Raw genomic sequence first — 18,642 nt, 5'->3', positions numbered from 1 at the left:
ACACAAATACATACATGCACATTTACATATGCACATAAACACACATACATACATACATACATACATACATACATACATACATACAGACAGACAGACAGACAGACAGATACCTGTCACTGTGTCAGATCTGTCAAATGTAAAACATGGTGTTATTTCACCACTGGGTTTGCTTTGTTGAGATAACCCAGACAAATGTCATAATGGTCAAAGATATTGATATCAGACACTGACATATACTGTTACTCTAATGATTTACAATGACATTAGGATGTCGTAACAAGCATAGACTGGTACTTGGTTGTCAACTTTTGATATAGAGAAAAGAGAAGGCGGATACCATTTTCTTGTAGACCAAAACAAACCTCTATCTTTCGCTATCTTATTTAAATGTACAATCTCATTACACACGTCTACAATTTCCTCCAGACAAGATTTCTACACTTTTTCTCAGGATGTACATTCATCATACAATACTATATTACTATTGTATTACAGTGTCATGTGTCACCAATGACCTTTGACCCAATGTCTGGCTACCAGATGAGTTTTGAACAATAATATTTCTGCAGCTATATTTACAACAAACAGACTATGACATATATGGACCCTCCTAACATGTGATATATGTATAGAAGAACAGAACTTTTCTGTACAAAACCATTTCTAGGGGGAAAAAAAGTCAATTAACGTTTAAATTGGCACTAAAAATCCCTGAAATTTGGTGTCTGTATTATTAATACAAACTTCATAAATGTAATCAGAGAATCTGCCCATTCATCATACACATAGATATCTAATAGCTAAACCTGAAATAGTAAAAGTATATCTTATGACAATTCTGTTTGATTCTGAGTTAAAATGATTGCCATAAATGTCAACATTGATGATTTACTGCAGCAATTGAATAAAGCTAGCTGATGGCTTGGTTTCTGTAACTCTACCATACATGTAGTCTATGTAATTACACTGTAAATATAGGCTGTTAGACTTGAAAGGGTTAGTGAGGTTCTTGATTAACATGAGTGATAATTTGTCCTGTAATAAGACCACCCATTCATCTGTGATTAGAATAAGTATATTCTTAAATTACATGTATGTAAGGCTGAATAAAAAAAATGTGTGGGTCCGATTACACTCAATTTTAGAATAGGTGAGGTAGGTAGATTTTTTATTTTATTTTATTATATTTTTTTTAATGAGTGAGTGCCTAGTTCAGGTATTTATGTTTTCCGTTGTTTTGCATATGTTCTCTGTGTTATTGGTTTCTTCTCATCAGATGTACAGCCATTGTACTAAAGGAAGAAACTAGTCTGTCTGGGCTTTTCTTTCCATATAAACAGTATCCCTATAGTATATATATATAGTGTAGTCAGACTGTACAGTTACCCTATACAACATGAATGTACAGCAATTACTATCGTCTGACAGGAACCATTTAAGCCGTATTTTCTCAGGTATCTCTAATAACAAGTTTGACTATACCTCCTCTTGATGCTAGCATGAAGGCATGCATAGAATGAATAGATAGTGTAAGCAGACACCTTTCAACAACTCAACATCAGGTTTCACTGTGGAAGTACCCTGACCACAATTGCAGCCAGGCGTACATGCAGGACTGAATCCAGCAATTATCCCATAACACAGGACTAATTTAACCAAAAACTATGGAAATATTTGTCTGGAACTTTCTCATGTCATAGTATGTCTTCTTTTTGAGGGGGTGGGGGTGGGGGGGTGGGATGGAATAACTGGTATTTCAACTGTGTGAACGAAGGTTTTTCAGGGACACATAGGGTACAGCTTCATTTACTTTCACATTTCATTAGGTTTTTCCAAGGAAGACAATTTTTTGTGACATCTTCAATGAGGACTTTTGTGTTCAATCAATCACTCAATCAATCAATCAATCAATCAATCAATCAATCAATCAATCAATTAATAAGTCAATCAGTCAATCAATCAATCAATCAATCAATCAACCAACCAATCAATCAATCAATTAATAAGTCAATCAGTCTGTCAATCAATCAATCAATCTTTATTTATGCTACACACACCACTACCAGAGAGTGTGGTAATTGGTATAAATCTTGAAAAACTAAAAATAGTATGCAGTGCTCACAATTGCTAAAAAAGTGATCCAGCAACTTGTGGCATGGAACTACATGTACATGTGCTGTGTTGAACATTACAAAACTACCCTACAATATACATGTAGGCAGTGTGCATTGTGTTAGTTTTATGTGTGCCGATGAGGCTCTCCATTGTTACAGCAGTGATATCATTAAAACTTGTACTGCATTTCTGTGAAGGATTTTTTTCGTTTTTTCTTAACTTAACATTAACTGAATTGAGAACTGGGAAGGTATGTAATACAAATGTATTGTAAATCACTATGCAAGTACACAAAGGGCCATTTATACTTGGAATACAAAGTAGCAATTGTATAAAGTTAGCTATTGCCATTTTGGTACATTTATGATAATGGAAGCCTAAAAAGTGGTCTGAAAAAGTACACTGCCCAAGAGAGTAAAGGTACACAATGTAATAAAAAGTACATTGTACATTTAGGTATGATTGGAATACACAGTATGCTGTTAAAATCCTGAAAGATTGTGTTGATACAATACTTTGAGTCATAATAAACTTTTTGAAATTTGACTCAGGAATGAACTCCAGGATCTAGTCAAATGTACCGTGTATGATTAAAATCAGTAAGTGCCCCCCCCCCCCCCACCACATACACACATGCACATTGTTATCATAGTATTTCATACAGTACAACTCAAAAATTCCATACTGAGTTCTAACCCTGTGTCAGCTAGATGTTCACACCTGGTACTAATAGGCTCCTAGCATGAACCTTGGGCCAATGCAGGCATTGACCCTTACAGAGGTCTGAGCTACATGTACATGTAGTTGATGCTATACTATAGCATTAGTTAGACTGTTAGAGAGCTAATCTGGAGTTCCCTGTACTGTGCAATGCATACATGTGCATATGTATAATGCCCCCCCCCCCTCCCCCAATTACATGTAGTTCAACTTGAGATTCCACAGATAGCAATCATCAGTTTTCATTTGTGACCTTGACAATGCAACAATCCTCCCCATACCACAAGTGTCAGTAACTGAAAACAGCTGTGAAAACATATGAAGTACCAAGTTCTGTGTTGATTTAAACTTCAAATCCCATATTGTGAGCATAAAACTTCATTACCACCCTACTGAGTACAGAATACACCACTTATCCATCTATCAACTACACTTTAATAACAATTTCATGCTGACTTGTGTTACATTGTTTACACATTGACTTTAACCTACCAAGGTATAAGTTACATATCAGTTCCAAGTGTTCCAAGTAGATGACGGACATATCCATTTGTAGTCTAGAGGCTATCCGTGGCTTTGAATCCTTTATAGGACGGAAAATGGAAATAGCCTGTAGACTAGTTCATTTGTATCATAACTAGACTCACTATTAGGTGACTTATTTTGTGTGTGCTTGCACTTATGCCAGTGTGTGTGTGTGTGTGTGTGTGTGCCTGCACGTATGTATGTATGCACAATGTACGTATGTAGGTACACATGTATGTATGTATGTATGTACATGTATGCATGCATGTATGCATGTATGTATGTATGTATGTATGTATGTATGTATGTGTGTGTGTGTGTGCGCGTATGTACAAATAGATGTACATGTGTATGTATGTATGTATGTGTGTGTGTGTGTGTGTGTACATGTGTATGTATGTATGTAATTCATTTTGGGGACTTCAGTTTTTATACTATCTTGATAACAAGGGGATTACATGTGTGCATGGTGGTGTATATGTACACAACAGAGGCACTGCCCCCACCCACATGAATATTTAGTTATTTATTTATTTATTTATTAAGCCGTGTACACAAGAAGTGACATTGGCAAGAAAATATACCAAATGAAACACTGATGTTTACAATGTCTTGAAAATATTAAGTATACACATGTAATGAATAATCTACCACATCAGACAACAATAGTTTTATAGTTTGTGTCTATTTTAGTAAACCGGAACCTGGATATCCACTGTAGTATTAACACTATGTAAACTACAATTTAGTACAAACAATACTTGTATGTGTACATATATACACAGAAGGAAACCCAATATAATATACATACACACACTTACATCATGTGACTTGTGTCAATTGAAGGAGATGTCTGGTTATAAAAAGTGAAATAGAAGTCTAGAACACATCCTTCAACACCCACTATTTTAAACTTTAAACAAGATGAGGTCAATTAGGATCACCAAAGTGACACTTTGCTTATTTTGGTAGTGTGTGTACTCAAAGGATTATTACTCAAGAGAGTTTGCCATTACCTTACTTGACCTTTTTTTTACAGTGTTTATTTTATACAATTATTTATTGATTGACTGTTGACTGTTCATTTTGTCAAAACCTGTCATATTGGTGTACATGCAATATATACATGTGTGCTATAAGTTAAAGGGGGAAGGCCATTCCAAGAAATGAAGGCATTTTTAGACATGTTAACTATGGGTTCTGGAGAGTCATTTCATAATTTTCAAGTAGATTTTGTGCATTTATAGGGTATCTTTGCTATGGGCTATTGCATCATGGGAGTCAACAGTAATAAATTATGCATTCAATTTTGCCCATAGCAAAGATATCCTATAAAGGCACAAGATCTACTTGGTGTTTCTGTGAAATCACAAGTAATTGTAGGTGATATAAAATCATAAAATGACTCTCCAGGACCAATAGTTTATGAAAATGTCTCTATTTCCTAGAGTGGTGTTCCCCTTTGAAAAGAGCACATGTGAACATGTCTCCTAGTATAGTTAAGGCCCAGACTGTTAGATACATCCTGTTGTTCAGCCCTATCAGGCTTCTAAACTGGCAGATAGCGTGTCACAAATGTCATATCTTAAAGACTATGTAAGGCCGTCCAAAATATTTAGTTTCAATTATCCTATCGGAAGTATTTATAACGTCTAGTTTGAGTCCTAAAGTTGGGATTGTATGTACATGTTAAGTAGTATTAACTCAGAAGTAAAAGTCACAAACATTTTATGTTACTTTGTTCAAGAAAACTCCAACCTATTCTCAGTTAAAATCAAGAAAAGAAATCAGTGGTCACCATGCAAATTTTCAAAATATATGAGGTCAAAATGATATCAAATTTAGTTAGCCATTTTTGAATCCATTGAATACTGTGTTAACTTAGTGGAGGGTCTATGGTTAACTCTAAGGGGAATATATGATTGTTGATTTCCTTGAAAACAAGACTGTGAAACCCCAAATTTCTTTCCATACTTGTAAAGGACCAGGAACAAGCTTTCATGGCAAAGTGTGGATAGAATTGATTAGCCTTACTTTGATTTTTCTACCTGAATAATAATCTTTTATTTATACAGGATAGTTCTTTAAGTTCTATAAATACTTGTCTCCCAAGAAATCCAGTGAGGACCATCCCTTATAAGTTATATGTTTAGTGTTAATTATGCAGGAGGAAACCGAAGTACTCAGGGGAAACCTACTCTGTTCAGTAGAGTCAAACTGAATGACAGCGTGGTAAATTTAATCATTGAACCCAGAATGGGTTAGAACCCTGACTGCAGTGATAAGAAGCAAGTGGTTTAACCTCTCGGCCACCGACAACGCCCAATGAGTGATTGTGATTTTAGGAAGCAAGTGGTCACTGGTTGTCAACCTAACCTATCTATATCTGTTATTGCAGTTAAATTTCTTGTTTTGCAAAATTTTTGTTTATATCCAAAGATCAATAAGAAAACAATAAATGGAGAAAATATAAGCTGAACTACGTACGAGAGAGAACAAGCGATCACTGGCCATTAAACCAAAACTATTTCCTGATAAATTCTTGGCATAACCCAGTATGTAATATATTGTATTGATACATGTACTCTGACTGCTGGATAACAAAATACCAAACATTTACTCGTAGTAGACATATTGATTGTGGTAAACTAGTTTCATATATCACAAAACAAATGTTATTCACATTACTAATGTTAATTGGTCAATAAATAATTTGAAAGCGTACAGCACATGCCAATCTGACTTTACTACATGAAGTTACATTTTACGTATTTGTTTGTCTCAGAGATTTCAAGGTGACCCCGTGGCTGATGACACAGTGTGGTACAAATGTACAAGCTCAATAAATGAACATCGTTCGTCTAGGACAACTCTCCCCCTCCCCCCTCCCCCTTCCCCCTATACGAACATTCACAAATGTGACACTACAAGTTTATGTGATGTAAACCATTCATGGAAAATGTAGTGGTCACACCACTATGATCGATGTAATGTAAAAACATGATTGTAAACATGGAGTTCCAACCTTACTACATTTTGTATTATGAACCTGTTTACTTAGATGATGGTAAATACATCAAAATACTGTAAACCTAACAATGTATCTCATATCAGAATTAAATTTTATCACCTTATCAACATTTCAGTTGTAAAAAGATGAAGCGTTTATCAATGAAGGCATGAAATTTTTCGAAACATGGTTAAAAGTACGAAATGAAGTTTAAGCAATTGCATTGATGCCAGACCTGCTCCCTCTCTAAACGAACAAAGTTCACTTGGTGAGCTTGAGTGACATTGTGTGATCTTCCCTAAGTTTTATGGTGATGATGACTTTCTAATATCAAAATTATTTGAAATTCTTTTTTCTTTTTTTTTGAGAAAGTTTAGTAGTACTTTTGGTCATATTTTGACCTTAATTTAGCTTTGATTTGTAGGTGTTGTGCTGCCATGTTACCACCACAGTCAAACCTCACAAGTTTGATATAGAAAACGTAATAACCATTTTTAGTACAATTAAACCAATAACGGGTTCAGGAGTACTATAGGCATGGTGCAGTGTGTGTGTGTGTGTGTCTGTCTGTCTGTCTGTCTGTCTGTCTGTCTGTCTGTCTGTGAGTGTGCCAAGTCTCTGGGAGGCAATAAAGTATACATGTAGATTAAGATATTTAATCCACTCAGGTACATTTTGTAATCCCTGATTACCTCATTTAAACTTAAAGCCAGGGATAGCATCTAAACTAGCGGAGAATCACAGGCATTTGTTTCCCGAGTTATGTCTCAGAATATTTATATCAGAATACTATAAAATGTTGGTAATATTGTTAATATTGACGTATTTAGCCAACTATATATGAAAGGGGTAAAATTACACTTGTTTCTGTGATCGCGCAGGTTCACTCACTGCGAAAGAAGACACAAGGTATGAAAGGCAGCCACCATTACCGTACATAAACATGAACCTTCAACCGGCCGTTGTACTGGGCAAACATTTCGAAGATTTTACCTTCCGTCCCTTCTTAGTTCCCAAATTTAATAATCTTCCGATAAATCGCGTCGTTGTTACAATCGGACCATGCTTACCTTAAGATATCAACCGATTTCTGATGCCATGTTGAGAAATTGGAGCAGATAAATATTCTGAGACATAACTCGGGAAACAAATGCCTGTGCGGAGAATCTAGTCTATGTGGCTACATACATGTACCCACACAAATTTCACTTCTGAGTTGCCCCAACACAACAGTGTAAATCAGATAGAGATCACAAAATTGACATTATAGCAGTCATTGCCCTTGAGATCTTTACAATGTTTTTCTCCTTGACTTCTCATTACTAAGCTATCAAAACCATATAGTTACTCTACTTAAAATACCAACATTAACAAGTGATCACAGCTAAAAACGATAGCTTTACATAGTATGGCTGGACTTTCTCACACTGATATCAGGTTATTTGATCTGTCGTTTGTTGATAGAATCATGTAACTTATTATACAGCCAGAGGAAAGAACTGCACGTAACTGTAGTGAACTTTTACTATTTAGTTCCCATTCATTACAAGGTCACTAGTACAGTTCAAGGATGGTTTTCCTATGAAAAATCAAGCAATCCTAGTGCTAATGTAGGGTTAGCATGGGGTAATGTTTGAACATACGTGGCCAGTATATACAATGTAGATGTACCCTGACAATCAGACATTCACATTGGCTGGTGCATGTGTGTTAACCATTGCGGTCATAACATTGGTTAGGTTTTGGTAGCAGCAGGTGTTAACATACACTAGCTGTATTACTAGTTAGTAAGTGGAGTGGAGTTTATTTGCTCACACAACCACAATATAATTACTGAAATTTTTTAAAATACCAATAAAGAGAAATTATACTTGTACATGTTAAGTAGGGTTGATTTTACCCTAAGTATAGTAGCAGGTTGAAATAATGATCACATTTTGGTGTTCATTTTTGGGTATGTATCCGGAAATTGACATGACTGGAATTAATGTACCATATACAACTACACAATATGTTCACCTACAGGTGATTCAATTTTGTACTGTTCAGGGTGTATGATATTATAAGTAAGTCATTATATCTTACAAAACAGTTTCAAAAAAACATTGAAGATCTTATGCTACATTATAAACTACATCATATTACATGTAAGTGGGTAAGCTGTACCACACCTAGTGTAAATGGTAAAGTTCCTTGAACATCCTTTTGCTTTGTTTGTGAACTGATATATACTTTGAATCATTGAAACTACCCCCTGAGGTGATCCAATTAAATAATCGGTTCAAACCGGTTTTAGTGCATATGGGGACAAGAGAACTGAGATTTTGATTTGATTGTGAACCGATTCAACATTCCACGTGGGGCAAGACTAAAGTTGGTCATGAAGAAAAGAAATGGCCCTATTTAGAGTGCATACCGGCCTCCAATGATAAAATAGAATGTGGAATTCACATGCAACTTTACAGGCCCAATTCAGACTAGAATGTAAGTAGAAATCAGTTGTCTGACCGAGCTACAAATATATATACAAAATGTATACAGAAAAGGTTTGTAGAACCCAGAATGATTCTATGTAATACTTATGGCTGCATTGATACAAGTAATGGCACTAAGTCAGAAATATGGAATTCAAACTGGTAACTTTACAGGTCCAGTTCAGACTAGAATTTAGAAAGTACAGTGCATAGGAATGTAGAAAACAGTTGTCTGGTTGAGCTACAAACACATGTATTATAAGAAAAGGTTGGTGTAGAACCAAAGATATTATTGATAATTTATGACCAATAATGATCCTATATAATCCTTGTGACTTCACTGATAAGATAACACTAATCCAAGAATGTGGCATTCAAACATCTAATCTTTATGGTTTCACTGATAGTACAGATGAAATAAATAGTAACATGAAATCAAGAATGGTAGGATCCAATTATTGGGCTTTAAAAAGACCCACATCCTGCTCTACAAGGACTTCTATCTACTTAAATTTGATGTTGGTGACCGAACATTTAACAAAAGAGAAGTTGTAAGATTTACAGACAGTGTCACCTTGTACTTAGATGTGGGTCACATAATGTAATCCTTGGTTGTATACTTATTATCATAGGGACATTAATCTAGGATCTACATGATGTAGGTTTGGTATTTCAAAATATTGAGCCTTTGCCAAATTATGTACGTGCATGCATGTTGTGTGAAATCTAGAAACTATACGTTGGGCTTGTTTTCTCTCTCTCTCTCTCTCTCTCTCTCTCTCTCTCTCTCTCTCTCTCTCTCTCTCCTCTCTCTCTCTCTCTCTCTCTCTCTCTCTCTCTCTCTCTCTCTCTCTCTCTCTCTCTCTCTCTCTCTCTCTCTCTCTCTCTCTCTCTCTCTCTCTCTCTCTCTCTCTCTCTCTCTCTCTCTCTCTCTCTCTCTCTCTCTCTCTCTCTCTCTCTCTCTCTCTCTCTCTCTCTCTCTCTCTCTCTCTCTCTCTCTCTCTCTCTCTCTCTCTCTCTCTCTCTCTCTCTCTCTCTGATGTTGAGTTGTTGTAAACTGAATGAAGTAACCAATTACAACAGCCTGTCAGTGTGTGATAGATTGCTGCTGTCATGCACTGTTCACCCTTTCCCCAGCAGGAGATTTAGCTAGATTTTCAGATCATAGAATTTGTAGATCATAGAGATCGTAGAAAACATCCACACATACATGTATACAAATGTGTTTTCTAGACTACTAGTAGTATACCTACAACACAACTCAGCATAAGGATGTATTTGAATTCTTTTCACTTGTTCTTGTGGATGACTCACAATAGAAAAGGGGTTCGGAAAACAGCAGTAATAGAAATGACATTACAAGCAAGTAGTAGTATACACTGAGAACTCTGATCTTTATATGCACGCGCGTTCCAACTTGTAACTGAAACTTACATCACACAAGAAATTTTGATTTGATCGTCTGCCTTATCGTCGGGCTGCGTGCTGATTGGTTGATTATGTATGACGTATGACTATATAATGAGTTCATCAGAAACGGCAACAATGTTAACAATAACAACGTATAACACAAAATATGAATCAATAAATGGAATTCACGACAGTTCTACATCACAAGAACACACGTCTATATCCGTTTTTAGTCCCCGCCGGACGAAATCCGGGACGGGGACTTATGGATTGGGTTCCGTCTGTCCGTCCGTCTATCCGTCCGTCCGGCCGCAGCCGTTTCTTGGAGATGCCTGGATCGATTTTTTTCAAACTTGGTACAGGGGCAACATACAATGGCATACATATGCACGTCAATTTGTTTCATGATACGATCCAATATGGTCGCCTAGCAGCCATTTTGTTTGCAAATTTTTGCAAATTTTCCCTGTCTAAAGCCATAACTCAGACATGCTTGTACAGATCTCATTCAAAGTTGGTATTAGGACAGTGTTCTATGACATACATGTGCATATTCATTGTTGTCATGATACGATCCAATATGGCCGCCTAGCAGCCATTTTGTTTGTGAATTTCCATGTCCAAAGCCGTAACTCAGACATGCTTGAACAGATCTCATTCAAAGTTGGTATTAGGACAGTGTTCTATGACATACATGTGCATATCCATTTTCATCGTGATACGATCCAATATGGCTGCCTGGCAGCCATTTTATTTGCGAATTTTCCATGTCCAAAGCCATAACTCAGACATGCTTGAACAGATCTCATTCAAAGTTGGTATTAGGACAGTGTTCTATGACATACATGTGCATATTCATTGTTGTTGTGATACGATCCAATATGGCCGCCTGGCAGCCATTTTGTTTGCGATTTTTCCATGTCCAAAGCCATAACTCAGACAGGCTTGAACAGATCTCATTCAAAGTTGGTATTAGGACAGTGTTCTATGACATACATGTGCATATCCATTTTCGTCGTGATACGATCCCCCATACCCGACCCATCCTTTATTGTTGTAGGCATGTTCCATGTCCAACAAGCAGACACAACATATCTAAGTCTGTTTGATTTAGGTTCACAAGTGTTGTTGTGTGATCAGAGTAGTGATAATTCCTAAAAACCCAATCATAGCGGGGACTATGTCATTCCTCAGTGACTTGTTGCCAGTGCTTGAACACTATTCATAATATTCCAAGTGGTTACATAACTGTTGTTTTCCTCAGTTCCGTCAAATTCATAGTTATGCAAGATGTTTTTCATCATTCAACCATATATTTGTGATGTAAAGTTTTTTATCAGTGCTTAAAGATGGAAAAGTTGAGACTCAATTCTGACATTGTCTATTACCTGATGTCTACATCACAATTTGTGACTTTGTTTCGCCCACGAGAATAAAAGCAAAATCACAGATCACAATGTACACATACACCATACATGAACATGTAGACAGGCTAGACATCGTCCCGTTGTAAGCGGACAGACAGTGTGAGTCGTGACTTATTCCATCTATAAGAAGAACTAAAGTGAGTAGCAGTGTGTACATTGTATGCTTCACTTACAAAGTGCACATTCAGGTCATGGGGTCAAAGGTCACAAGTGATGACTGTTACACAATGTTGATAGGAAAATTATGTAAGAAACACTGCTGAGATTTCTATCAATTAAATGTACTACATAAACCAGAACATGTATTGATACTGGTGGAAAGATAGATAACGCTGCTCCGCCTTGTTGTTTATCTTTCCACTGATGTCTATTGTATATCAGTACATGTCCAGGCCATACTCTTGTATTTCATTCTTGAGACCATAGAGGCTTCCCTTATACTTCCATGTTTAGGCATATGGTTTCTGACTTTGCTGGACTGGTTTTACTTGAACTACAAAGGTCAACCCAATTCACACCTTCTAAATCCCCCTTTGTCTTACACTATCCAATACTGATAAGACTTCAGCAGCAACTCAGACAAGGAGTTGGTTATATCCCGCTACACAAACTTTAGTATTAGGTCCAGTAGAGGACTGCTAATCCTGTATATCATGTCAAACACTGAGTCAACATTTTGACAGCTAAAGGGTATAAGAGATAGTGCAGTCTCAAGAATGAATTGTTGCATAAACATCAATATTAGGGGCTTCACAATGAGATATTTGGAGCACTCTCAGTGATTAAAGATTATCAGTATTAACAGTTCCATTATATATAAGATTCGATGGCATAATCTACAGACATGACTATATACAGTGTGGACTTCAGTAGTTTGTTTGTAGACACTGAATTCGGCTTCCTTCCTCCAATTCATTGGAAAATTGTAAAGCTCAGAATGATAACATTATACTGCAGTGTAGCATCGTTGCATATAAAATTACATTATATAAACATTTTCATGTGACGTTTTGGAGGTGCATGTTGTTACGGTGTATTTTCTGAAGCAGATCTTGTACATAGTACATGTTGGCATCCAGATTATCATGTACCCTAACTTCCCCTCAATAAAAGCCATAATTTACACCAAAAGTGTTAAAAAAATATCTTATTTGATTGAATTTATTGTGTCATATGATGTGTACAGCCACACCACTACCAGCAGTACATGTACATACATGTATACCCACAGCCCAGGGTGGGGGTGGGGGTAGGGGGCTACTCCCCTTATATGAGAATACGTATATATGTGCCGCCCTTTGAGGTGCGTTTTCTAGCCCATTGGTCTAAAATGGGGGCTGTTTGTTTTCGAGCTGAAGAGTCTAAAACAGGGTCCACTTTCCATTATTTTTTATTTTGCTTGGTCTAAAATGCAGTCCATTGTCCTTTACCAAATCATAACTGCCATTAATTGTCCCAAGATGTTGCCTCCTAAGGAAAATGTATTTAGGTCTAAACTTTGATCTTTTGAAAAACCTCTAATGGTCTAAAATGGTGTATTGATTTTTGGTCAAAGTGAGTCTAAAATGGGACCTGGGGTTTCCAGCACTGGCCACACACCCCTACCAGAGTTGGCCACTGGTACCGTTCAAAAAATGTTTCAGTTGCAGCTATATATGTGTAGTTCACCTATTCACCGTTTGTCTTTCTTGTTTGTTCTTCTACAGAGATCTACGTTTCAACAGAATTGAAGATGTCCCACCAGGATCTTTCCAATATTTACCAGATCTTAACACATTGCTACTTAATAATAACAATATCAAGAGAATTGCCAATGGAGCCTTTCAAGGTCTCGACAATCTGAAATATCTGTAAGTAAATTTTAAAAAAGGGGAACAATTGAAAGGTGGTGCTTGTATGCAAATTAAAAAAAAAAAAAATAAGAATTTGCATGGGCTTTTTGGCCAAAGTTTCTTTAGGCGATAAAAAATTGTGTTCTCCGATAACATGGCCTCAAAAAATAGGGTAGGTAGGTCAGGATTTGTTATGTTTTATTTATTTTATCTTTGTAATTGTTTTTGTTTTTGAAAAATATCGCTTCGACCCAAAAACAAATGGAATGTTGGCCAGAATACCCCTTCTGTGATGAAAATGTACAGGCATCACTTGGAAAGAAAACAGACATACATGAAGGTCAAGAAGACAAAGAATTTCTTATCGTTTTGTTTTAAATGTTTAAAAAATGTTTAGGGTTGGTGGTTTAAACAAGGGTTGGTCCGGTTATCGGAAACACACATTAAAAAACATGGGAGAAATCTTAGGCGTGAGGAGGGGAGACCATAGTAAAAAGTCATGCACCACTTGATCATATGATTGTTTTCTGTAGACCTTTGCTCAGTCTAGTTCCAAAAGGATGCATTACGATTACTGCAATCATCTCCATTCACGTATAGGGAAAGTCTTCATTCTAACACAGAAATCTGTGCTACCCCCCCCCCCCCCCCCCCCCCCCCACCCAACAGTGTTCATATAAACGTGATCATGTTATCGCATCCCCACATGATTTTAGTTTCAGACTGGAGAGGTGGAGTTCGGTTAATGAGCAATTGTCTACAGGAGAAAACCAATTGCAACTGCCTGTCAATTTGTAATGGATTACTTCTGACATGTGTCATTTACCCTTCACCCAGTAAGGGTAGCACAGATTTCTGTGCTAGAATAACGAATTTGCCTACATGAGTAGAGATGATGGTTGTAATCGTAACACGTTGTATAGGAACTAGACTACTGTAAGCTTTGCTGTAATAAATGATCTAGTTTTATATCAAAACATCATATATAAGATAATTCTCTCAGACTCTGTCTTCTACTTTGGTCTTATGTGACATTATTTTTTATTTTTTCCACAGATACCTCTACAAAAATGAGATAGAAGAGATAGAAAGTGATGCATTTAATGGCCTAGAATCTCTAGAACAGCTTTACCTCTATTTTAACAATTTACAACACCTAGAACCCGATACATTTAGTGATCTACCATCCATGGAACGACTGTAAGTGTACAGTGTATTCCATTTGTCAAAGCCTTCATCCTACCCTCCTAGCAGCTATCCTTCATGCACTAATCAGTCTTTGTGAATTGGTTTATTTTTTTTTTAAATTCATGGATTGTATTACTTCTGAAAGTACAGAATTTGAAGATATATAATTTAGCCCATTAAGAATCCCTTTACAATTAGTTTGATGTCAGTTTGATGTTAATTTGACACTGGGCTAATCTGTTGTTGTTGTTGTATAAAAATACGAATCTCTGTCAGCCTTGGTGTTAATAGCCAGATGTTAACACCGGGCTAGCCTTGTTTTTCTTTCCAATTTTCTACACAAGTGTCAACTTTATGTACTACATGTTAGCTAGCCAGCCAAGTGCAGTCATGAATCATTCAATCAACAAATGGTGGTGACACACATTAGGCTGGTGTAGGCGTTAACCATTCCAAGGATTAACACATGCTGTTGAGGTGTTACTGTTATTATTACCAGCCTGGTGTTACTGTTACAACTAAGCTAGTCTGGCGTTAACAGAGGGCTGGTGCAGTTATTAACTCTTCTAGTTGCTAACACATACATCATGTATGGTGGTGCAGTGTTTGTGTATCAAATTGTTAGCACTCAGCCTCAGCCTCAGAGCCTGGCCTTGTGATAACATACATGTATGGCTAGTGTAGGCATAAACCTTCCAGTTGCTAACATACTGGTTAGGTATTAGCACTGAGCTAGCCTGGTGATAACGTAGGACTTGTGCAGGAATTTACCTTTCAGTTGTTAGCACATGTTGGAGAGATGTTAGTACCAACCTGATGTTAGCACTGAGCTAGCCTGGTGTTAACATAGGACTCACGCAGGCGTTAACCTTTCATTCGCTAACACATGCTGGTGAGGTGATAGTGTCAGCTTAGTGTTAGCACTGAACTGTTAGTGCCTGCCTGTAGCCAGCTGTTAACCTGATTGAAATTGGTGGCCTGAGGTTGAAAAGATATTCTTGAGTCCTGCTGTAACTGTTTACTGTTTATCAGTGAGATAATGGGAGATAGAGATCAGAAGATAACTGATTTAAATTGCACTCTCCTTTTATTAACGAGTAAATCATCATTACATTTTGATATCATCAAATTTATTAATTCTGACCAATTATTACAGTAATGATAACAGAAACCTGGCTACCTACTGACTTCCTTTACAGCTGTGGACAGGCAAGTGTATGGAATGCCACTGTTAACTAGTTTTACTAAGTTGATTGTACAGATAGATTTCATTCATAAAATTTGACACAATGTTTTCAAAACAACAGGACACCACTTCCTTTTAAAAGTAGTTTCAAAGCCAAGGTGGTCCTCAGCCAGCTTTGTTACAGTAATTAATTCGTCTTACAAAAATAAGATAAGGACATCTTCTGAAGTCATAGCTGTACTTCTTGGTCCAAGTTGGTATAAAAAACTTGGCTATTCAACACAGCAAGTATACTAAAAGTAGTAAGATTCCACTTGTCATTTACTGACTAAAATCTACCTTATACACTCAGTTTAGTCTGACTAGTTACAGAAGGAGATTCACACACTTGGATGTCCACAGCTGTAAATGGAGAACACCGTTTCAGGAAATAGATGTACTTTCAGAAACTTTGGGTTTTGGAGATTCATTTCATGATTTCACATTACACAAGTATTGTGTGATTACCAAGAAACAGCAAATTGAAACTCTCTTTTAGTCATTGTTCTCATAGTGGGCATCTTGCCTTTATAGGACTTAAATTCTCCAAATGTATTAATCAATTAATTTCAAAACAGTAAGATGACATGTCCAAAAAGCAAACAATGTTGCAATCATTTCAGTTCAGAGAGGGAGATAAGGGGTTGGCCGATGTGTGAGGGCGCCCTGTCACGGTGTACCTTACAGACTAAGAGAGAGATTACACTCTAGTTTTCAGTGCAAATAAATGAAGCAGAATTATCAAAATATTACATTATGAGAATTCAAAAGTGAAATGAACCTATTAGAGGAAGGGTTTAAACAAAACCACCTTGGCAATAATTCACTTCAAAGGTCCTTATAATACGGGCAAAGTGCTAAGAAATTATACATGGATGTGTGCATTAGATGAACAATGAATATTCATGATTATCTGTAATGCAAGCTTAGGGGTTCATGCATATTCATTATTCATGTAACACATATGCACATCTGCCAAGTCCCATGAAGTAACAGTGAACCCTGCTAGGACAATGAAGGTGAAATAGTTTGAATTTGGTATCTTGGCAACCGCGCACAATTTAGAATCAGAACCTAAAGTTTATTCAAATACCTTGTAAGCATTTCCCTTTCTACAAATACATTTGTACTATTATTAGTAGGTTTAGAAAGTGATGGCCAAGCCACAGCTAGGAAACAGGTTATGACCGAAGTTCACGGCTTTCTTGACCTTTATGTGACCTACATCTGAACATTCCTGGAGGCATTCAAAGACACTACATGTACTTGCTCCAAATGAGAATTTTCATTTTTTTTTTCAATTTCTTAGCTCACTTTGGAAACCAATAAAATGTATATCTTTGCCCTTGGAAGAGATATATCTTGGCAATATGGGAACACAGCAGTTGGATGGCATGCTTACAATTTCATGTAAAATGTATTCAAAAATGACACTTGGCATGCTTAGTCCACTGAGGGTCACAAAAATGTCATGAAAGTCAACTATTGACATGTTCTAATAATAATGTATTTGTTTCATCATTTCATAGATTCCTCCACAATAACCAACTAAGTTTGATACGACCAGGAACGTTTAGTAACCTGAAATCTCTAAAGCGACTGTGAGTAACACACATTTAATAATGATAATAATAATAATGATTTATTTTTTAAAGACCATTACACAACACACAGTCTGCACATAACAACTCACAAAATTTAAAAACATGATTCAGAGAAAAAATACACAAAAAAATGCCAAGCACATCACATCATAAACTCACAACAGTTTGATTAAAAACAGCAAAACAAAACAATACAGAACACACCAGAACCCCATAAAAATTGTAGCACAACGGAACAGTGTTTCAGTAGTGCTATAGTCATAGTAAATTGTCTGTCAGTATGTGTTTGTGTGTGTGTGTATGTGTGTGTGTGTACATGTATGTATGTATGTATGTATGTATGTATGTATGTATGTATGTATGTATGTATGTATGTATGCATGCATGCATGCATGCATGCATCATGCATGTATGTATGCATGCATGCATGCATGCATGAATGCATGTATGTATGTATGTATATAGTATGTATGTATGTATGTATGTAGTATGTATGTATGTATGTATGTGTGTATGCATGTATGCATGTATGTATGTATGTATGTATGTATGTATGTATGTATGTATGCATGTATATTATATGTGTGTGTAAGCAACTCAAAATGCAAAAACACAAACAGTAAAATCAAAACTGCATGGATGGTTGTCTTTGTATTTGGTGTACATGTTCCTGTTACAATGCAAAATTATGTTTAATAATTAATACGCAGCATAATTTGATGAAGGTTATGTAGTTTAGAACTTCGTGATAAAGTAGATTTTTGGACAAAGCCTGCAAACTGAATGTTACAAAATAATCTTTTATCAGTTGTACCACTGTGCCATTTGCTTTTTCTGGTTTTCATACCTATATACCCATATTCTGATATTTTGATATGTGAATTATGCCGTTTAACAAATAGAATGCATTTTTTAATGATTCACTGTAGACGTTTAGATTCTAATAATCTGATGTGTGATTGTCAAATACTATGGCTAGCTGAGATGATGAGGAATGCAAGGAATAGTGGTAACACCCAGTCTGCTGCCACATGTCATGAACCAGTCAATCTGAGGGGTAGACAGCTGGTCACAGTTAGCGTGGAAGAACTAGACTGCAGTGAGTATTTACA

The 18,642-nt window shown here is 36.4% G+C and overlaps 1 protein-coding gene across 1 annotated transcript in view; it reads left to right on the top strand.

Moving 5' to 3' along the window:
• LOC144445511 (peroxidasin homolog) overlaps window positions 1-18,642 on the top strand; it is a 67,932-nt gene that overhangs the window by 24,675 nt on the left and 24,615 nt on the right. Inside the window, exons 2-5 of the mRNA XM_078135096.1 lie at window positions 13,388-13,531; window positions 14,570-14,713; window positions 17,456-17,527; window positions 18,460-18,629. Of these exons, the coding sequence (XP_077991222.1) occupies window positions 13,388-13,531; window positions 14,570-14,713; window positions 17,456-17,527; window positions 18,460-18,629 (530 nt within the window). The remainder of the gene's footprint in view (window positions 1-13,387; window positions 13,532-14,569; window positions 14,714-17,455; window positions 17,528-18,459; window positions 18,630-18,642) is intronic.

The sequence above is a fragment of the Glandiceps talaboti genome, chromosome 14 (assembly GCF_964340395.1).
Source record: "Glandiceps talaboti chromosome 14, keGlaTala1.1, whole genome shotgun sequence".
Classification (NCBI taxonomy): Eukaryota; Metazoa; Hemichordata; class Enteropneusta; family Spengelidae; genus Glandiceps; species Glandiceps talaboti.
This window is presented reverse-complemented; position numbering and strand designations above follow the sequence as displayed.